This window comes from Myripristis murdjan, chromosome 9 (assembly GCF_902150065.1).
Source record: "Myripristis murdjan chromosome 9, fMyrMur1.1, whole genome shotgun sequence".
In the NCBI taxonomy this organism is placed as follows: domain Eukaryota; kingdom Metazoa; phylum Chordata; class Actinopteri; order Holocentriformes; family Holocentridae; genus Myripristis; species Myripristis murdjan.
The window spans coordinates 5,793,478-5,809,870 of NC_043988.1; the positions used below are offsets into that span (position 1 = coordinate 5,793,478).

The 16,393-nt window shown below is 40.6% G+C and overlaps 1 protein-coding gene across 3 annotated transcripts; it reads left to right on the forward strand.

Moving 5' to 3' along the window:
• The first annotated feature begins 995 nt into the window (after positions 1–995).
• Positions 996–15,935, forward strand: LOC115365513 (golgin subfamily A member 7). Of its 3 annotated transcripts, none has more exons than XM_030060558.1 (6): positions 996–1,072; positions 2,498–2,623; positions 6,946–7,098; positions 8,944–9,045; positions 11,161–11,213; positions 14,829–15,935. In XM_030060558.1, the coding sequence occupies exons 1-5, from the start codon at positions 1,064–1,066 to the stop codon at positions 11,200–11,202; spliced, it is 432 nt and encodes a 143-aa protein (XP_029916418.1). In that variant the 5' UTR covers positions 996–1,063; the 3' UTR covers positions 11,203–11,213; positions 14,829–15,935. The 3 variants fall into 3 exon arrangements, with proteins under 3 accessions (XP_029916418.1, XP_029916417.1, XP_029916419.1); XM_030060557.1 differs by having other exon boundaries at positions 14,832–15,935; XM_030060559.1 differs by lacking the exon at positions 14,829–15,935 and adding an exon at positions 13,186–14,386.
• Positions 15,936–16,393: the final 458 nt, after the last annotated feature.

Here is a 16,393-nt window from a genome sequence, read left to right on the forward strand (position 1 = left end):
CTATGAAGTTCATATGAGTAATGCTAGGAGAGGCGAGGGAGGTTTATTTGTATGGCACCTTTCAAACACAAGGCCATTCAAGTGTGTTACATAAAATTTACGAAGACATAAACCCAGATTTAAAAGACACAGTTAAATAAAAGTAAATCTCCACACTTTTAAGGGAAAACTCTTAAAAGTATTTTGCCTTTACACATTTTATAAGCCAGTAAGACAATACTGCTCATATGTAAGACAAGCATGTTGACTGAGAAATGTTTGTTGCTTAAGGCATTAATGAGCAGCTTCATTAGCGCAATTGACTGTGTTTACTGTATCATGGAGATTATGGCAGGATATGAGGCGGCTCAAGGTGTCTCCTGTTTTTAACGGTCTTTGGGATGGATTTTTACTCCCTTTAATTCATCAAGTATGTACCCTGAAGCTCCACCTCAGTTTTCCTCACTGCTCTTGTTTCTTTATAACCGGCTTTCACACCCCAGATGTTTGCACAGTGTTTTTGTTTTGTGCTGTCTGGGTAGATTGGAAGATAGACTTAAAAATAATACTAATACTCATCAATAATATCCATCTCTATGATTTTGTTTTTCATAATATATTTTGAAAAGGAGAAAAGACCAAAACCTTAGTTAAAATGCACCCTATATTATCTGTAATATGAAAGCGTTTGTAAGCAAAACTTGATCGCACATAATCGTTGCATGTGAATGAGATATTCCTTAAACTAACTGATGCTCTAAAGCTTTTCACACTCTTATAGGCTAAACCAGAGTACAGTACATGGATCGGTGTTCCTTCTGACTTTTATTTTGTATTTGTTGTGTTCATAATTATTTCCTCTTTTTGTCACGAGTTGATTTTACCTTTCTTTTTGTGTATAGATAGATAGATAGATAGATAGATAGATAGATAGATGTGTGTTTTCTCGCCTTTCCAAGATGTAGTAATAATATCGTTACCCCTCCGGAACGAAGCCTTAAGAAAACGTTGTTCCCCCCGGAAGGATTACTCCGCAGTACATGCTAGGCGCTGCTAGCGGAAGAAAAACAGAAGCCTTTTGAACATGGCAGAGGTAAGCTAACCACAGCGACATCACCTTTTATCTGTAACGCTGCAGTTCAAACGCCGGGTGTGTGTTGTTGGGCCGGCAGCGTGTTATTCCTGCTATCCTGATTTGTACGTGCGTTGTCTGTGTGTGCCTCATTTCTTCTGGAAAAATGAAATAAAGTTGGCCAGCGTTAGCCTGTGGGCTAACTCGGTAACTTGGCTGCTTGTGTTATGTACATCCTCCGTGGCTGAGGCAGTGCAGGCATGCGGCAGCGGCAGCTCACTGCTCAGCAGCAGCTGGGAGCCAAACTACACGCTTCAGCTCGCTATGAGGAGCAAGTAGCAGAGCTCAGCAGCCAGCTACATCTGATAGTCACTAACGAGGACATTTAACTTGTGCTGCACATCCACACACTCACAACACAAGTGTGACCAGCAGCTTCTGAAGGTCGAGGTTTTAGGAGTTTTTAGGTTTTATCGCTGTAACAGTTTAGTTGACCCAGTATTTGAATGTGACATAATTTAGAGACAGAGGGAAGAGGAAACAAATACCAAATGGCAAAAGATATCAGTATATGACTAGTTTTAATCATGTTCAGGCAGTTCTTGATGCAATCATATCATTGATGACAATTCTAGTCTTTTGTGTTATCCACTAGAAATTACAGTCATGTAGTACTAAGATGTTTGACTATGGGCTAATGTGTTTTATACAGTATCAGATCTGCAGCTGAAGGAGGCTTTCAGTACTTTATCAGCTATAACATTTATAAACCATATCCAGGTTTTCAACTTATTTTGACTGTTAAAAACCTAAGTTAACTGAAGTTAGGTTACTTCCAAGTAACGGTCAGATGTCCTGGTTATTCCATGAACTGTTTTTCTCTTTATACCAAACAATCATCTTGATGGAATTTCTTCAATGTAAGTGTCTGCAGTCACATTTATTGCTAAAATATGGCTAGTAAATGCTTGTGATTGATAAAGATTATGACTTATATTCCTGTATGATGAAACCATAGATTTAGAAATCTGTGGTTGCTTATGCTTCTACTGATTAATTCAGTTAATAAGAGAATTCAAAACAGACAACAAGCACACATCCAATGAATATGACACTAAAAGAAATACCATAAAACGAATGGGTATTGCACTTAGAAACATTGTGTATTAAATCAACGGCATAACATTTGACCAAAAAAAAAAAAAAAAAAAATCAAGAGTTATTCAGTTTGCTGAGTTTGTTAGGTTAAATCATTTTTGAAGGTTTTTGTTATCTTTTTTTAAATTTATTTTTACAAATATATAGACAATATGTAACAGTATTTGAATAACCCTAATTCCAATTAGGCTTATTCTCGTAGCTCTCACTGCCACAGATGCAAATACACTCCTTACCTTTTAACATTTTGCCTGTTTTTGTTATTTCATTTCCCTTGTGTTTGTTCAGACTCACAGCTTGCAGGACATGAGGCAGCAGGCGGCCATTGCTGCCAAAGTCTTCATCCAGAGGGATTATACCAACGGCACCGTTTGCCAGTTCCAAACCAAGTTTCCCTCCGAGCTGGAGACCAGGGTAAGATGCACCATGTCGCTGTGCTCAGAATAACCTGAGACAGGTCGAATAACCATCACATCGGGGCTCTGACTATTCTAAAACCATCTTTAAGACAGGGAGTGCAGTGATGTTGATGTTTTGGGTTTTGACCAGGAGGTGCAACATTGCTGCTACAGCAAGCAGTAGCCGACATTTGTATGGGGTCCTTGGTGTGAAACCACAGTGCAGACAATAGAGACAAAGAGGCTCGCCAACAAACAGTAAACAAAAGTGACTGGTAAAGAGGCGTCACACAATGCAGGCTATTCTGAAACCAGTAAATTTAGCTCCTCCATGGTTTAGTCTTGTGTTCTTGCCATGATAATGGAGAAACTCTGACTGAGGAGAGGGGGCAAGCTGGCAAAGTAGAACATACTTGACGTCAGGTGGCAGTGGCAAATAACCGTTGCACTTAACTATGAGTCCGCAGTCTCTGATTGTACTGCCACTGGAGATGACAAAGCTGCCTTAATTTGTATTTAGAAAACAATGAAAGCTATATTAAGACATATTACATGTGTTTTTTACAGTAAAATGATCGATTTCCGTGTTAGAATGGTCACTGTTGATCTTCTTTCCACTATACAATTTACAGCCACCCTGTTGAAATCATTAGTTCACAGGATGAGTCAGTGGGAGCTGTGGGAATGAAGAAACAAGAGGTAATACAGGAAAATACTGTATATTCTGGACAGAGTCACGCTCTCACTGTTGTCTAGTGTTGAGTAAATTGAACAACTTGAACTTTAAGAAGAAACTTTAGGATCACAACACAGTGATGCAGACAGACATGTCCGCTTCACTTCTGTTGCCGCTTCAGTCTTTACAGTTTCCCTTGAAGTCGGTTGAAACACAAATGATGACTAGAACTGGATCTAGTGCCACTTCCTGTTTCTTCCCATTTGGGTTAGTTCTTGTTTCTATTTGTCTGTTGGAAAAAAAAAAAAACCTCATGATCTCCAAACTGTCATTCTCTGGTTCATCAGGATATGTTTGCCTTTGGAACTATAGATGGACCGCTCACTTCATATTGGCAAGGGCCCTGAAAACCACTTACACAGAGAGTTCTCTCTCAGCTGACAGCAACAGACAAGTTGTTTTCAGCACACTGGACAGAAAAATAAATGGTTGCTACATGTCCTTGTTGTTCTTGCTTAGCTGAGTCCCCAGGTATTCTATTTTTAAATGGAGCGGAAACCGCAGGTCCAAACTGTTGTAGCGACACATTCCAATGGAGCAAACCCATTGTTTCAACAATGTCAAATCCACGCGTGTGATGTGCTCCAGTGTCATATGGCCACTTAAGGCTTTCAGGGTAAAACTGCTAAATGCCAGTCCATGTACACAGCTACCGCTTAAGCCACAACTCCAAAAAATGTCTAGATCCAGTCAATGGTCTGTTTGTTCTTTTAAACATTGGCGAATTTCTAAAAAACAATCAACTGTTACATCAGGGGGAAAATAAAGCCTATTCGATTTCAGTTTCCCAGGGTCTTTAACAAAACATTGTAATTTAATTCCCCTCAAAAAGTTCAAATAAATACTAGCCCTACAGCTGTAATGGTGCTTGTATCATAATAAACTATGCATATCGGAATGGTTGTGGCACTAGAAGTAAAACTGGGATTGAAATTGTTGTTGACATGGAATCAAAACTAAAAAATAGTAGCTGTTGCTGCTGCTGCAAAACAATCTCAGAGGGGATGGTGGCGGACTCTGTCCTTGTTTGAACTTGTATGGAAGTTGGTTTGAGAGCAGGCTTCAGTAATGATCCAAAGAAGGAAGAGCAGGTCGCTCAGATCGAACAGGCTTCACACCACATGAAAGAAAGTGCCAGCTGAACGGTTCAGAGTTCGCAGGACAAAAAGCAGCAGTTTTGCAACACATGTACCACATGAAAAGAGCTGTTTCATAGCACTTAACCACTTACTGGTGGTTTAATGGCACTTCCCCCTTGATTGGGTGGTCTCTGACTCTCTTGTTTTCCTGTAGGATGCAAAGCACATACAAATTCACACACACACCGAATGACTTGACAAATAAAGAATGGGAGGTAACAGCTATACTCCCCTATTATGAAAATTGCTTCCCACATATCTTTTTTATTATTTGCTGTAAGCCCCGTCTATCAGATTTGCAGTGTTCTGCCAAGCTGTTAAGTGGGCTTCTTTTTATGGATCGCTATTTGCGTCACTTTGCGAGGATGCTTGCAAAACTTGATGTCGAAAAAATTCCTGATATTCTCCAACCAACATTTTTTTTTATTCCAACATCTGATTTTGCCATGTAGCTTATCGTCCTCTACAGGGGTCTGCATGTTGGAGCAGCACATTCTTGCAGATGATTATCTGAGCCTTAGGATTTATTATTTTTGGTAGCCCTTTTCTGTTTTAATACTTTCGGGGAATCAGGCCAAAGAACTGGGAAAGCACTCAATATTTTAAATGTATTTGGCAGCTAGTTTGCCAAACCAGCCAAGACAGTTGAATTAATTGTTTACTGTCAAGTTTTCTTAACCTGTTTCCACTATTTTCCTTATTCACATTTACAGACGTGTCTCTGGCCCGTGGTTACATCCTAAGGTCATAGCATGTATAGTGACAGTCACAGGCAGGAGGATATTCTCTTTCACAGTCTATGTGCAAGCCCAGTTCAGTCTTGGGAGTTTGCACACTCATCTAGCTAGGAGCAACATTTTTGGAATGCTAAAATGCCTGTGTCAGACGTAATGGAAAGATGCTCAGGCAGAGAAATGTGGTTTGAATCGCAGCCTCCGAATTGGAAAATTAGAAGGAGAACAAAGGCTCTTGACGGCGGGCACCAAACACGCCTAAGACCACTGATCTGTTGGAGCTTGTTGTTGCATTCCTCGGGCACATAGGACCAGAACATTGGAGGATTTTCAGAGGCCCCCGCCTGGCTCCTTGTCTGGTCTGCTGCCTCCTTCTTTTCTGCAGCCCCTCTGTTTAACTGGGAGATCAGCAGGTCCAGCATGGAGACTAACATGGAGATTAGTGCCGACACCCCAATCTGATTGCAGAGTTCTCCACCGCCATGGAGCTGGCTGTGATTTGAAGAGTTCTTGGGGAAAAGCTTGTTACTGTTGATTGTGATTGTAAGCCAGTCCTATTTATAATTGGGAGATAGGGAAGACTGCATCAGCTGTCAGAGCTGTGAAGCATTTCTTCATTTTTTCTAACACTCTCTGCAGTTTTAATGTTAAATAGAGGTTTGTGTTGTATAAGACCATTATACATGCTGCTGGGTAATAAGGGAAAACATTTGCAGAGCACACAGCCAAGGCACTCTGATCATTTCAGGAGGCATCTCCAAATCAGGAAAGAAGCTCAGTGTTCCCTTGATGACTTACAAATCTGAGAAAATTCACCCAATCATTTACCTGGAGATGGTCAGTGATCTGGCAATGAGGATACAGCTTTTCTATTTGAATGTATCACTGTATGAATGTCACGTCTCCAGTTAGTCCAGAATGGCTTCCTGTGCACTTTAGGGTTCATTTTAAGATTCTTTTATTTGTTTTTACATCTTTAAATGGCCTCGCCCCGCCCTACGTCTCTGCGTTACTCAAACCTTACGCTCCTGCCCGGTGCCTCAGGTCAACTGAGCAGCTGCTCCTGGAGGTACCGAGGTCAAAGCGAATGCTGAGAGGGGATCGAGCTTTTTCTGTTGCTGCCCCCAAACTCTGGAATGACTTACCTGTGCACATTAGACAAGCCTCTTCACTTTAAAACCAGTCTCAAAACCCATTTTTACTCATTGGCTTTTAACCAAGCATGAGACGTCACTCTGTTTTATTTGTTCTATTGTTTATATTCCTTTTCACTGTTTTATTGCTTTTACTGTTTTGTTGTTTTATGATCATTTATGCACATTGATTTTAAATTCCAGCATCAGACCTGGCTCTGTTTTAATTTGTTTGATTGTTTTTATTCTTTCTATTGTTTTATTGCTCTGTTTTAATTTGTTTGATTGTTTTTATTCTTTCTATTGTTTTATTGCTCTGTTTTAATTTGTTTGATTGTTTTTATTCTTTCTTCTTTTCTTTCTGTTTTGCTGTTTTATTATCATTTTTGTACAGCACTTTGTTTCAGCTGTGGTTGTTTTTAAAGTGCTCTATAAATAAAGCTGAGTTGAGTTGGGTTGGGAATACAGAAAAGAAAGCACTCGCATACAAGTTACTGTCTTGATTGCGCCATGGCACTGGCTCTGAAACTTGTGCAATGTGGACCGTTCCTCACCTTTTACCATCTGACCTTCCTTTCTGATTACATGTGTTTCAGATTGACAAACAGCAGTTTGAGGAGACAGTACGGACTCTGAATAACCTGTACGCTGAGGCTGAGAAGCTGGGCAGCCAGTCTTACCTGGAGGGTTGTCTGGCTTGCCTCACGGCGTACACCATCTTCCTGTGCATGGAGACTCACTATGAGAAGGTGGGAGGCATTGCGCCTGAATACAGCTCGCACACCATTTCAAATACAGCTAGACAACGTGAAGAGGCGTCTTGGCTTGACTGGTGCACACATACTTGAAACAGTTTGTGCTTTAAATTGGAGATGACTGAAATGTGTTACGACCAGAAGAAGCCGTGTTGCTGCTGTGTGAAAACCTCGTAGCTTGGCTGTAAATCAGCATTTTTATCACCTATACAAAAGCTTGCAAATGTGTCTGATTTATGTCCGTTTTGGATTGGGCCAAAAGGGGCTTTGGTGAACCTTTTTTTGGCCCACGCCACACGGAATGTAAATGAATCAATTTGTCAGTAACTTTTCCTCTCCAACAGATTTGTCTGTTAGTGAACAGGATCGATCCAGGATGAAAAACGTTTGGCTTGGTTTGGGTTTTATGAGCGCTCGTAAAGATATACGATTTGAATTGACTGGTCGTCGTGAAAGTAAAAACGTAGTCTACTGTTCAGCCGTTGAGCTCAAGAATGTGGTGGGTTGGCCACTTGTTTTTACCATGGATGCCTAGCAGACAGCCAACGATTTGTGCAATGCCAGGTACCAACATTTTCCACGGCTGCCACTCTAAAGCACGGCAGCCTCATACCGCACGATGTTTTTCTTCCAAGTTGTCTCGGCCATCGAAAAAACAAATAACATTGGTTAAGTATCGGCGCTTCAGAGGTTTGTAAGTGCAAATCTCACGAGTCAGTGGAATTTCATGTAATTCCTTGTTTCGAATAATCAGTCCATCTGTGTTAAAATGTCCCAGTTGCAAAAAGGAAACAGGAATGGTGAAGCTACTGGACAAAATCGTCTTTCATTAAGAGTCTCACTTTCAGGCTTCATGAGAAGATTATTGGAGAAGCAGTCACACATCGCCTGTCTCTTCAAAAAGTCACATTTTCACTTGTCATTTTTTTTTTATTTTTGTTTTGTTTTGTTTTGTTTTTTGACAATTTTTATATCACCACCATGACCGTGAATCAATACTTTGTCCTTATTTTAGAAATATTTTTATTTTATTATTGCCACTTAGAATGCAGGCCGATGAAGGTGTGACCTGTTCAAACAAATATTTACTTCCAGGGTTCTGGTGCAGCTTTGTGGGAATCAAGCCAGTCATCACAGGAATTACAGCGTGAAAGAAAAAAAACACCTTCACACTTTAAATCATTTTGGCTTCAATCATTTAGAAGGTAAAGATGAGTTAGACACGAGCGCTGTCGGGCGCAAACTACGGAACCAAGCCATGGAAAAGGTTACTCCAGAACAAACGCCACGTGTTTTGTTTTGCTGCTCGGTTTCTATGTTGCAAAAAATACAGAACCACAGTACACAGTGAATCGGCACCCGAGTATTGTGAATTGTATCTTTTCATGGATTCCCATCCCTAATGTGTACGCACTTAAATATGTATGTAGTTTTCACTGTTTTGATGGTGTTCACTGTCTCAGTGGACAAATGTAACAGTCATCTAATTTTTGAGAAGTGTTGAAATGGCAGGGAAGTAAAAAAAACTTGCACTTGAGCACTGCCTTGCGAACCATTATTTCCATGGGTTTGTGACAGTTTGTATTTGCAGTTTTTCTTTTTATGTCTTTTTTATTACTTTATTTTGGGTATTTTTTTTAGATGTTTTAAAAATGCAGCCATCCACCAGGGCTGCCTGTGCTTTGTGCAAAGGCAAAGCGAAGAAATTTGCATGAAAAACTGAAGCGGGCCTTAGGAAGGTGGTAATCACGCACACCCATTCTGTGTGAAAGAGTTGAACCAGGGGAATTGGTATTCATTGGGAATGTATTTGAAAGTGTGGTTGCTGTGCCCTTTCAGGTTTTGAAGAAGATTGCAAAGTACATCCAGGAGCAGAACGACAAGATCTACGCCCCACGAGGCCTCCTGCTCACCGATCCCATAGAGAGAGGCCTGCGAGTCGTATCCTCCCCCTCAGTGTCTGCTGCAGCCGGGGAAGCTTTTGTTCTCTCGCCGCTCGCTCCGCTGTCAAATTTGTGTGAGGGCATTCAGGTAGAGGTGGAGTTTTTCAAGGCTGCCACTGTTGATCTTTTGCAAAGGTGTCTTGGTCGAGAATAAACTGAATTTTTTAGATCATCAATATTACAAGCAGCCACCAGTAATGAGGTGAGTTGGCAGAATCGTAGTCCCTTGAAAAATTGAACATATATTCTCGGAATGATGGTTGAGACGTAAGAGCTAAGGAGATGAGTTAAAATTTCAACGTGTGTGTTTCAAACCTGGTGGAGGAGGAAGATGCAGGAGATGTTGGATGGAGCTACTGTAAAAAACATGACATCGCATGAGTGATGATGTGAATCAGTGAGTCAGGCCCAGCACCATGTTGATGCATAAAAAATTCAGTGCAATGATTTTAATTGAGCTAGGAAACGTGTTCTCTGGAATTCTAATATGAGAAGTGTGTTTTTTTTCCCAGTTTTTGGTGGCTCATCAGTGCTCAGTATTCGGATGTGGTGGTACCGTGATGCTGAAAGGGACGGTAAACCCATTTAATATGGCGATAAAAACGAATAAAAACTGAAGTCTTGAATTGATTGGACCTCCGCCTGGTTTGAGTTTGAGTGAAGAGAAATGATTGATAGGCCTCTTTCTGCACAGAAAGGACTTCAGACTCTCACAGTTTCATGATGTTTTCCTGATGATGATAACTATTAAACATTTTAGTGAAAAATCACAAATTTTAGTTTACCACCTCTTCAACACTTGTCAAGCTAGTTAACTAGGCTTGCCATTTTCTGTCACTTAGCTTTGACTTTGTTCCTGGTCCATAAAAAGTGACCGTACTGCTCCTTTGTTTTACATCAGTTTATAATGAAGTCAGTGTATTTAATTTATTTATTTATTTTTTTTAATGCCAGTTGCAGGCTAAGCTTACCTTTTAATTTATCTTACGTGCATACCAGTATTTTTTTTCTTCGGGAAGTGAATACCCAACATTGGAACTTCATCATCCATAAACAATACATAATGAAGTCATGGTGGTTTTGGATACTTGAACAAGCAGCTAGCTGATTGGAAGGAACCTCATTAACAACATATGCTGTTAACCAGTCAGAGCAGCTTTTAGAATTGGCACAGTGGTAACATCATTTATACTGGGAAGTAGATGTTGTATTTCTGTAATCTATGGAGTAAATTTGCACTAATGTAGCCTTTGTGGTTACGAGTTTGGGAAAGGTAACTCTCATCGCATCGGCCCTCTAATTAAAACAATAAGCTTTCACATTGACCCAATGTGAAAATCAAAACTCAAACCAAGTGGACTCCCCCCACCCCCCCACCCACTCCCTCTTTTCCGGGAGGCTGCCGCCTGCAAATGGAAAGCAGCAGTCTGGGCAGCTTACAGGAAACCAAGTGCTATGTAGGGATACCCTGTAATAACACCAGATAAAAGTTTGTATGTAATCCATAGCATCTGCGTGAAATCAGCGGGTGCAGAAACATCTCTGCTTTTCCAAGTTTGTGTGTGTGTGTCAGTGGTGACTCAACATCCCAATTAATTGTAACTGGGCGGCAATGGGGAATTAGGGATAACAAAATATGACTGAAATTGTTCACAGCTGAGCTTCGATCTCCTTTCGGCCATAATTTTATAAGATTCACAGTGATCTGGCTTATTTCTCCAGCGCTGCCAAGCTGCCGTGCTGACTTTGGCATGGGAGCACTCAGGGCTGAAGCGTGGAGATTGACAGGAACGTCTCACCTGCGCCGCTCTACCCTTCAAGCCAGAAAAGCCTGACAGGCGTGCTTGTCTGACGATGAGACGTCTAAAACTGTTACCATCTGAATTCTCAGTATTAATTTCCTCTGCTGAAAAATGGGTCTGAGAAACTGAAATATTCTTGAAATCGGTTTCTGTCTGCTATTAAGACTGAATATGAAAAGCTTTTATTTCCTGCCTTACGTCTAGTTTGGGAATGTTTGAAGAAAATGCCCCTGCAGATTGGATTGAAATTGATTTGAACGCGAAATGATCCCAGGTTTGCTTCAGATGTTCCTTAACTAGATGCTACCAAGATCGAAATCACCATCTTTGAAGACAGGAGCCTGGGTAGATAAAAGCCGCCATGGTGAGTCTCATCATATTACACTATAAGTATGTAGGTATTCTTAAGACTTTGAACACAGTCATCCAATAGTACAGCTTTGATACAGCACTACTGGTCATTATAATTCATTACAATTAGTATTGAGTAGAAATTACTTTTCAGTATTTTAAAAACAAATTAGCACCTTACAGTATGAATACATGCAGCGAGGGTTAACCTTAGTAGGAATCAAACCCTTTACACCAACAATATAAATGCCAGGGCTGGGCAATATATATAGATATTATCTCAACATTGTGATATAAGACTAGGGATCTGGGATATCATAATGTCATAGCATAGCAAGTGTTTTCCTTGTTTTAAAGGCTGCTTTAAAGGGATGCAGTTTTCTGAACTTGTAGCTGTTCTGTTATCTGCCTCCTCCTGCTTCATCATCATATCCACATCACTAATGATTGTTTATCAAAAATCTCCTGTGTGTAAATATCTCACTCTATTTCTCTAAGCCCTATGCCGCCTTCAAATCACAGAGCTACAGGAACACATTTTGTTTGCTGCTCATTTGATTGGTTTGAAAAACGTCCGCGGTCACCCTGATGCACTATTAATGAACAGCCAACATAAACATCCAGCATTACTCTCCCGTGTCAGATGTTTCTTCTCCATCTGTGAATTTATCACATCGGAAAGTGTTTCCTCACGCACCGCTGCTTGATAGCTCTTCAAGAACCAAGCGATGGAGCGGTTTGCCAGAAATATGACAAAGTAAAAGGGGATGTCATCAATTTTAACTGTGACATTTTCTGATAAATGTTGCCTAGTTAAGAAGTCATCATCTCCCTTATTTGCTCCATTTTAATATTTTTTTTTTCTTTTGTTGGCTTTAAGAGCGTTCTTCAACAGTTTTCCACAGGAGTCATTTACTGTCCTGCAGCATTTTTTTTTTTATTTGATTAGTAAAACTCTATGAGATGGCAAAGTACGACCATCAACCACAGATGGAATTTACGCACCCACACATCATTCTCCCTGGCAGATGGAGTAAGGTTGTTGCCTCGGGAGCACCACATATCGTCGTATAAATTGTGTCAACCCCGCTCAGTCCAATCTTTTCCACTTGTGGAAGTTATTACATTTGACAAAGATCGTAATTTTCTCATTAGGATCCCAGGGTGTGCTCTCCGGTCCCGGGGTGCTCTGCACGCTGGGCTCGTATCGCACTGTGGAGTGCCCTGCGCAGACTCCTGTTATGGTCTTTTGAGTCTGCATTGTAGCATAGACACTGCAGTCAGTCCAAATAAGACATACTCCATAAATATTTTACCTATGGGGTATGTTATGTTTGGCAAACATTTTTTAAGATCATAGGCCCCAGTGGACGGATAAGACACTGCCCACCTACTGAACAGAGCCATACAGGGATTAATCTTCTTATTTGAAATTCCTGCTGAGCACCTCTGTACATATATATGTCCTGGTGAGGAATGTAAACCCAGGTATTTTATAAGTAGCTGTTGAGAGAGGAGTGCATTGGAGCGTTGCCATGGTCAAAGGAAGGGTAAACCACAGGCAGCAAGCACACTCATACAGCCAATCCATCTTTCCCAAGGTTTAAGCTGCGAGTGCTGCTTCTCGTGTCTCCAGGCTCAAACCCATGCATCTGTTTGCCAGCGTATGGGCCTGACATTTGTTAAAAACGTAGTTGCCATTAAGCTCTGCTTGCCATGGTCACGGTGGTGGTGGTGCCTCCTCTTTTTCTTTTCTTTTTTTTTTTTTTTTTTTTTTTAGAAAATTCAGCATCTTCAGGGGCGTCAAAAATGTAAAATCTTAAGCAAAACGCGCCTCGCCGCGCCTCAAAGAGCTGTAAATCCATTGAAAACCACTTCATGGTTTGAATGGGGAGTTTTATTGTCTAATTGCTGCTTCAGACAAAGAATTCTGAGGAAAACATGATTTTTATTGAGAATTAAGACAAACCATCATCTGTTGGCAGCGCCAGGGCAAGAATACTGCTGTTTGCCTTTTAAAAGCCCACATCCATGGAAGCCTCCTTCTCCTATCCCCTTTTGGCCCCCATCGTGGCTGAAGGCCTGGTTCGTCTCCGAGGGGCTTTGCATTTGTCTGGGAGGCTCCCAGGTGAGCGGCTGAACAGTATGATGGATCAGCCTCTAGTGAGATGACTTCAGACGGCACTGCAGGAAAAACAGACCTGGCCTTGCACAGCTCCCGGCTGCTGAGAAGTCATTTAGAAGCAGATGGTGCCAAGTCGGTGTCCTGGCTTCTCTTCCAAAAGACTTTCTGCCCCCTATAAGGCGCCGTTTGGCTCCGAGAACCAGCTCACCGCCTGGCCACAGCAGGCCAACAAACCTGTAAATTAGGCTAGACATACGACAGTATTCTCTGTCAGTGGGGGTTGTTGGAGAAGGTATATGAAGAAATCCGTTCATCATTTGTTCTGTGAGTTTCTTTTCAATGTCTGACGTTAGCTTTTAGCTCACCTGTGAAGAGCATATTTTATTTGCCAAAATAATTAATACAACTTTTTCCCAGAAACATGTTTCCCAATATTTTTATTTTCAATTATATATTTCATGTTTAGAAACAAAAATATTCAAAAATATGAGCAGATTTCACACCATGTTCACTCACTTATTCAGTGTTGTTTTTCCATTTTCTTTTTTTTTTCACAGTCTTCATTGCCTTTATAAGTTTGGTCAGTCAGCCATTGGTTAACTATCCAGGTTCTACATTGTGTGGAGCAGCACAATAAGCAGCCAATCAGCAGCCTGTTTAGAGATATTGTTTTCCATGAAGGAGCATCTCTTCTCATTGTTTGAGATTAATGGGTTTTGTACAAGGTCCCTGATAAAAATGGATTAAATAAATTGAACTGAACTTTGATTTTGCTTTTTGATTTTGAAGTTTGAAAACAGGCCAAGGCAGAAGTCTGTATATATTTGAGGTGTCCAACTGGCCTTGTCTCTACTGTCTCTACTGGCCCGTGTGGTGGGTGACCATTACTGATGTTTCTGTCAGTGATAACTTTGACCACCAGCACCTGGAGTTTGGCTGGTGCTTTGTAATGCATGCAACTGGATTAGTTATGTAAGCCAGGCCGGCTGCCTGCCTCATGAAAATGAGTTTTCATCAGTAGAACTGTTCTTGAGTTTTGAGAACACCTTGAAACCCAAGCAAATTCACTTGAATTCTTTCAGGGAAAAAAAAAAATATCAATTTAAATTGAATTGACAAAAAATCACCATAAAGTGACCACAAAATTTACCTTTTTTAAAAAATAAATGGCAAAAAAACTGTCAGTGAAACTGCTACAAAACTACTGAAAAAAGGTTATAAAACAAATGAAATCACCTGAAGTTTTTGGGGCTGTTTTGTTGTATTGTTATGGTGACACTGTCTTGTATTTGATTTTATTTTATTGATATATTTCAAATTTTCTGCTGAGTCCTGTGAGTGTAGAAATATTACCTGCATTTATCTTGCACTACTTGTGTAGATTGAGTTGGCCTGATGTTTGCGGTACACATGTTGACACCCATCAGGTGTTTGGTGATCCGTGGCCACAGGTTTCTCAAGCGGTGACGTGTTGCATTTCAACTAACACGGCTGTTTCCTCTGCAGAGGCCAGGCTGAGCGGAGCCGCAGGGTCTGCAGCAGCACAGCACCAGTGCCCACCTCCCTCAGAGGACCACCACGCGCTACACCCTTGATACTGTGTCCCCCAATCTCCCATAGAGGTTACCCCACAAACTAACTCATGTATGTACAGTATACATTTTTATTTATGACAACCAAGTTTTAGTCACATACAGACATGCCTACTGTCATCTACTGTCCTCATGTCGCTCTCTAACTACTTTTTCCATTGTGGCTACAAACGCCTGCTTACTCGCCACAGCTCAGTCCAGCCTGTTGTGATTTTTGTTCATATTAACCGTAACAATGCCAGCCTTCGTTAAACTGTCCAGGGTCGAATCCAGAGTCTGTTAGATAGTGAACGCTCCTTGTGGGGAAGTCAGGACTGGAGCTGCCGTTGTTTATGAGCCGAGGCTTGATCAGCCTGGGGATTTCCATATTGGGTTGGGGGGGATAAGAAGACTGACTGACAATTTATTCACATTCACAGATCTCTCCAGTAAGAGTAAAACTGGGAGTAATTATCATTTGTTTACTTTGGGGTGAAAATCTTTTGGACTATTTGTCTCTGTGGAACTGTTGACTGTTGAATTTATAGTTTTATTTTTTCATGCACACTGGATATACTTGTATGAGCAATTAAGAAAACACAGAGGGTAATTTATGTTACTGTTGGATTCTCCAGTGACTGTGGAACTCCCCCACACTCGTGCATTAATTGATTATTTTGGATGAACCGCGAACAGAAAACAGTCATTGATTTGTGGGATTTGTCGCATGTGCTGTGGCTTCAATTTGATTTGCTTTATTTTTCATACATTATTGCAAGGGTCCTTGCTAGAGAGTGTATCACTTTTAATGCATGTGTCTCTGTAGGGTTTGACCTTGTAATTAACTGACCAAACTTATTTTGTCAGGCTGAGACCTGACTGGAACCCAGGCATTCCAGTCAAACCATTACATATGATTATATTAATGTATTAATGTATTTTCTCTGTGTATTAACTTAAGATGATTACTTTTGGCCTGTACAGAGATTGTTCTTTTGGTTTTTTTTTTGTTTTGTTTTGTTTAAAAAAAAAAAAAAAATGGCCCTACGATTTTGCATGTTACGTTAATAATGCTCTCAAACCGTGTCTTTTTTTTTTTTTTTTTTTAAATTCCCTTGTGTCATCAGTGGATTCATGTCTGATAAGCATATCTTAAACTTGTGAGATTGCCTTTGACTGAAGTATAAAAAGTGCTCTTGTTAGTAGACAGTGCCCTGTGATGGCTTGGAATATTGCCTTTAAGTCTAGGAGTGAGATCATGGTCACTGTGTCTTGGCTTTGTTTAGTTCTTGTTAGCAAACAAAACCTAAGATGATGATCCCATATGACAGCTCTGTACTGACTGTATTAAGCACCTGCAGGACCTTATGTTATTGAAGCTTTGTAAAAGGTTCAATATAGTAAGTATGGCTGATTATCTTAAGCTTGAACCGTCTCAGACTTCTCTTGAATGTGGTCTGCCAGAAATTCCTTTGAAACATTCATTAATAATGAAGT

Excerpts from the sequence above, each read along its gene's own strand:
- LOC115365513 (XM_030060558.1), top strand. Across the intron at positions 2,624-6,945 it reads CCTCCGAGCTGGAGACCAGG|ATTGACAAACAGCAGTTTGA; the intron begins GTAAGATGCACC and ends CATGTGTTTCAG. Across the intron at positions 7,099-8,943 it reads TGGAGACTCACTATGAGAAG|GTTTTGAAGAAGATTGCAAA; the intron begins GTGGGAGGCATT and ends GTGCCCTTTCAG.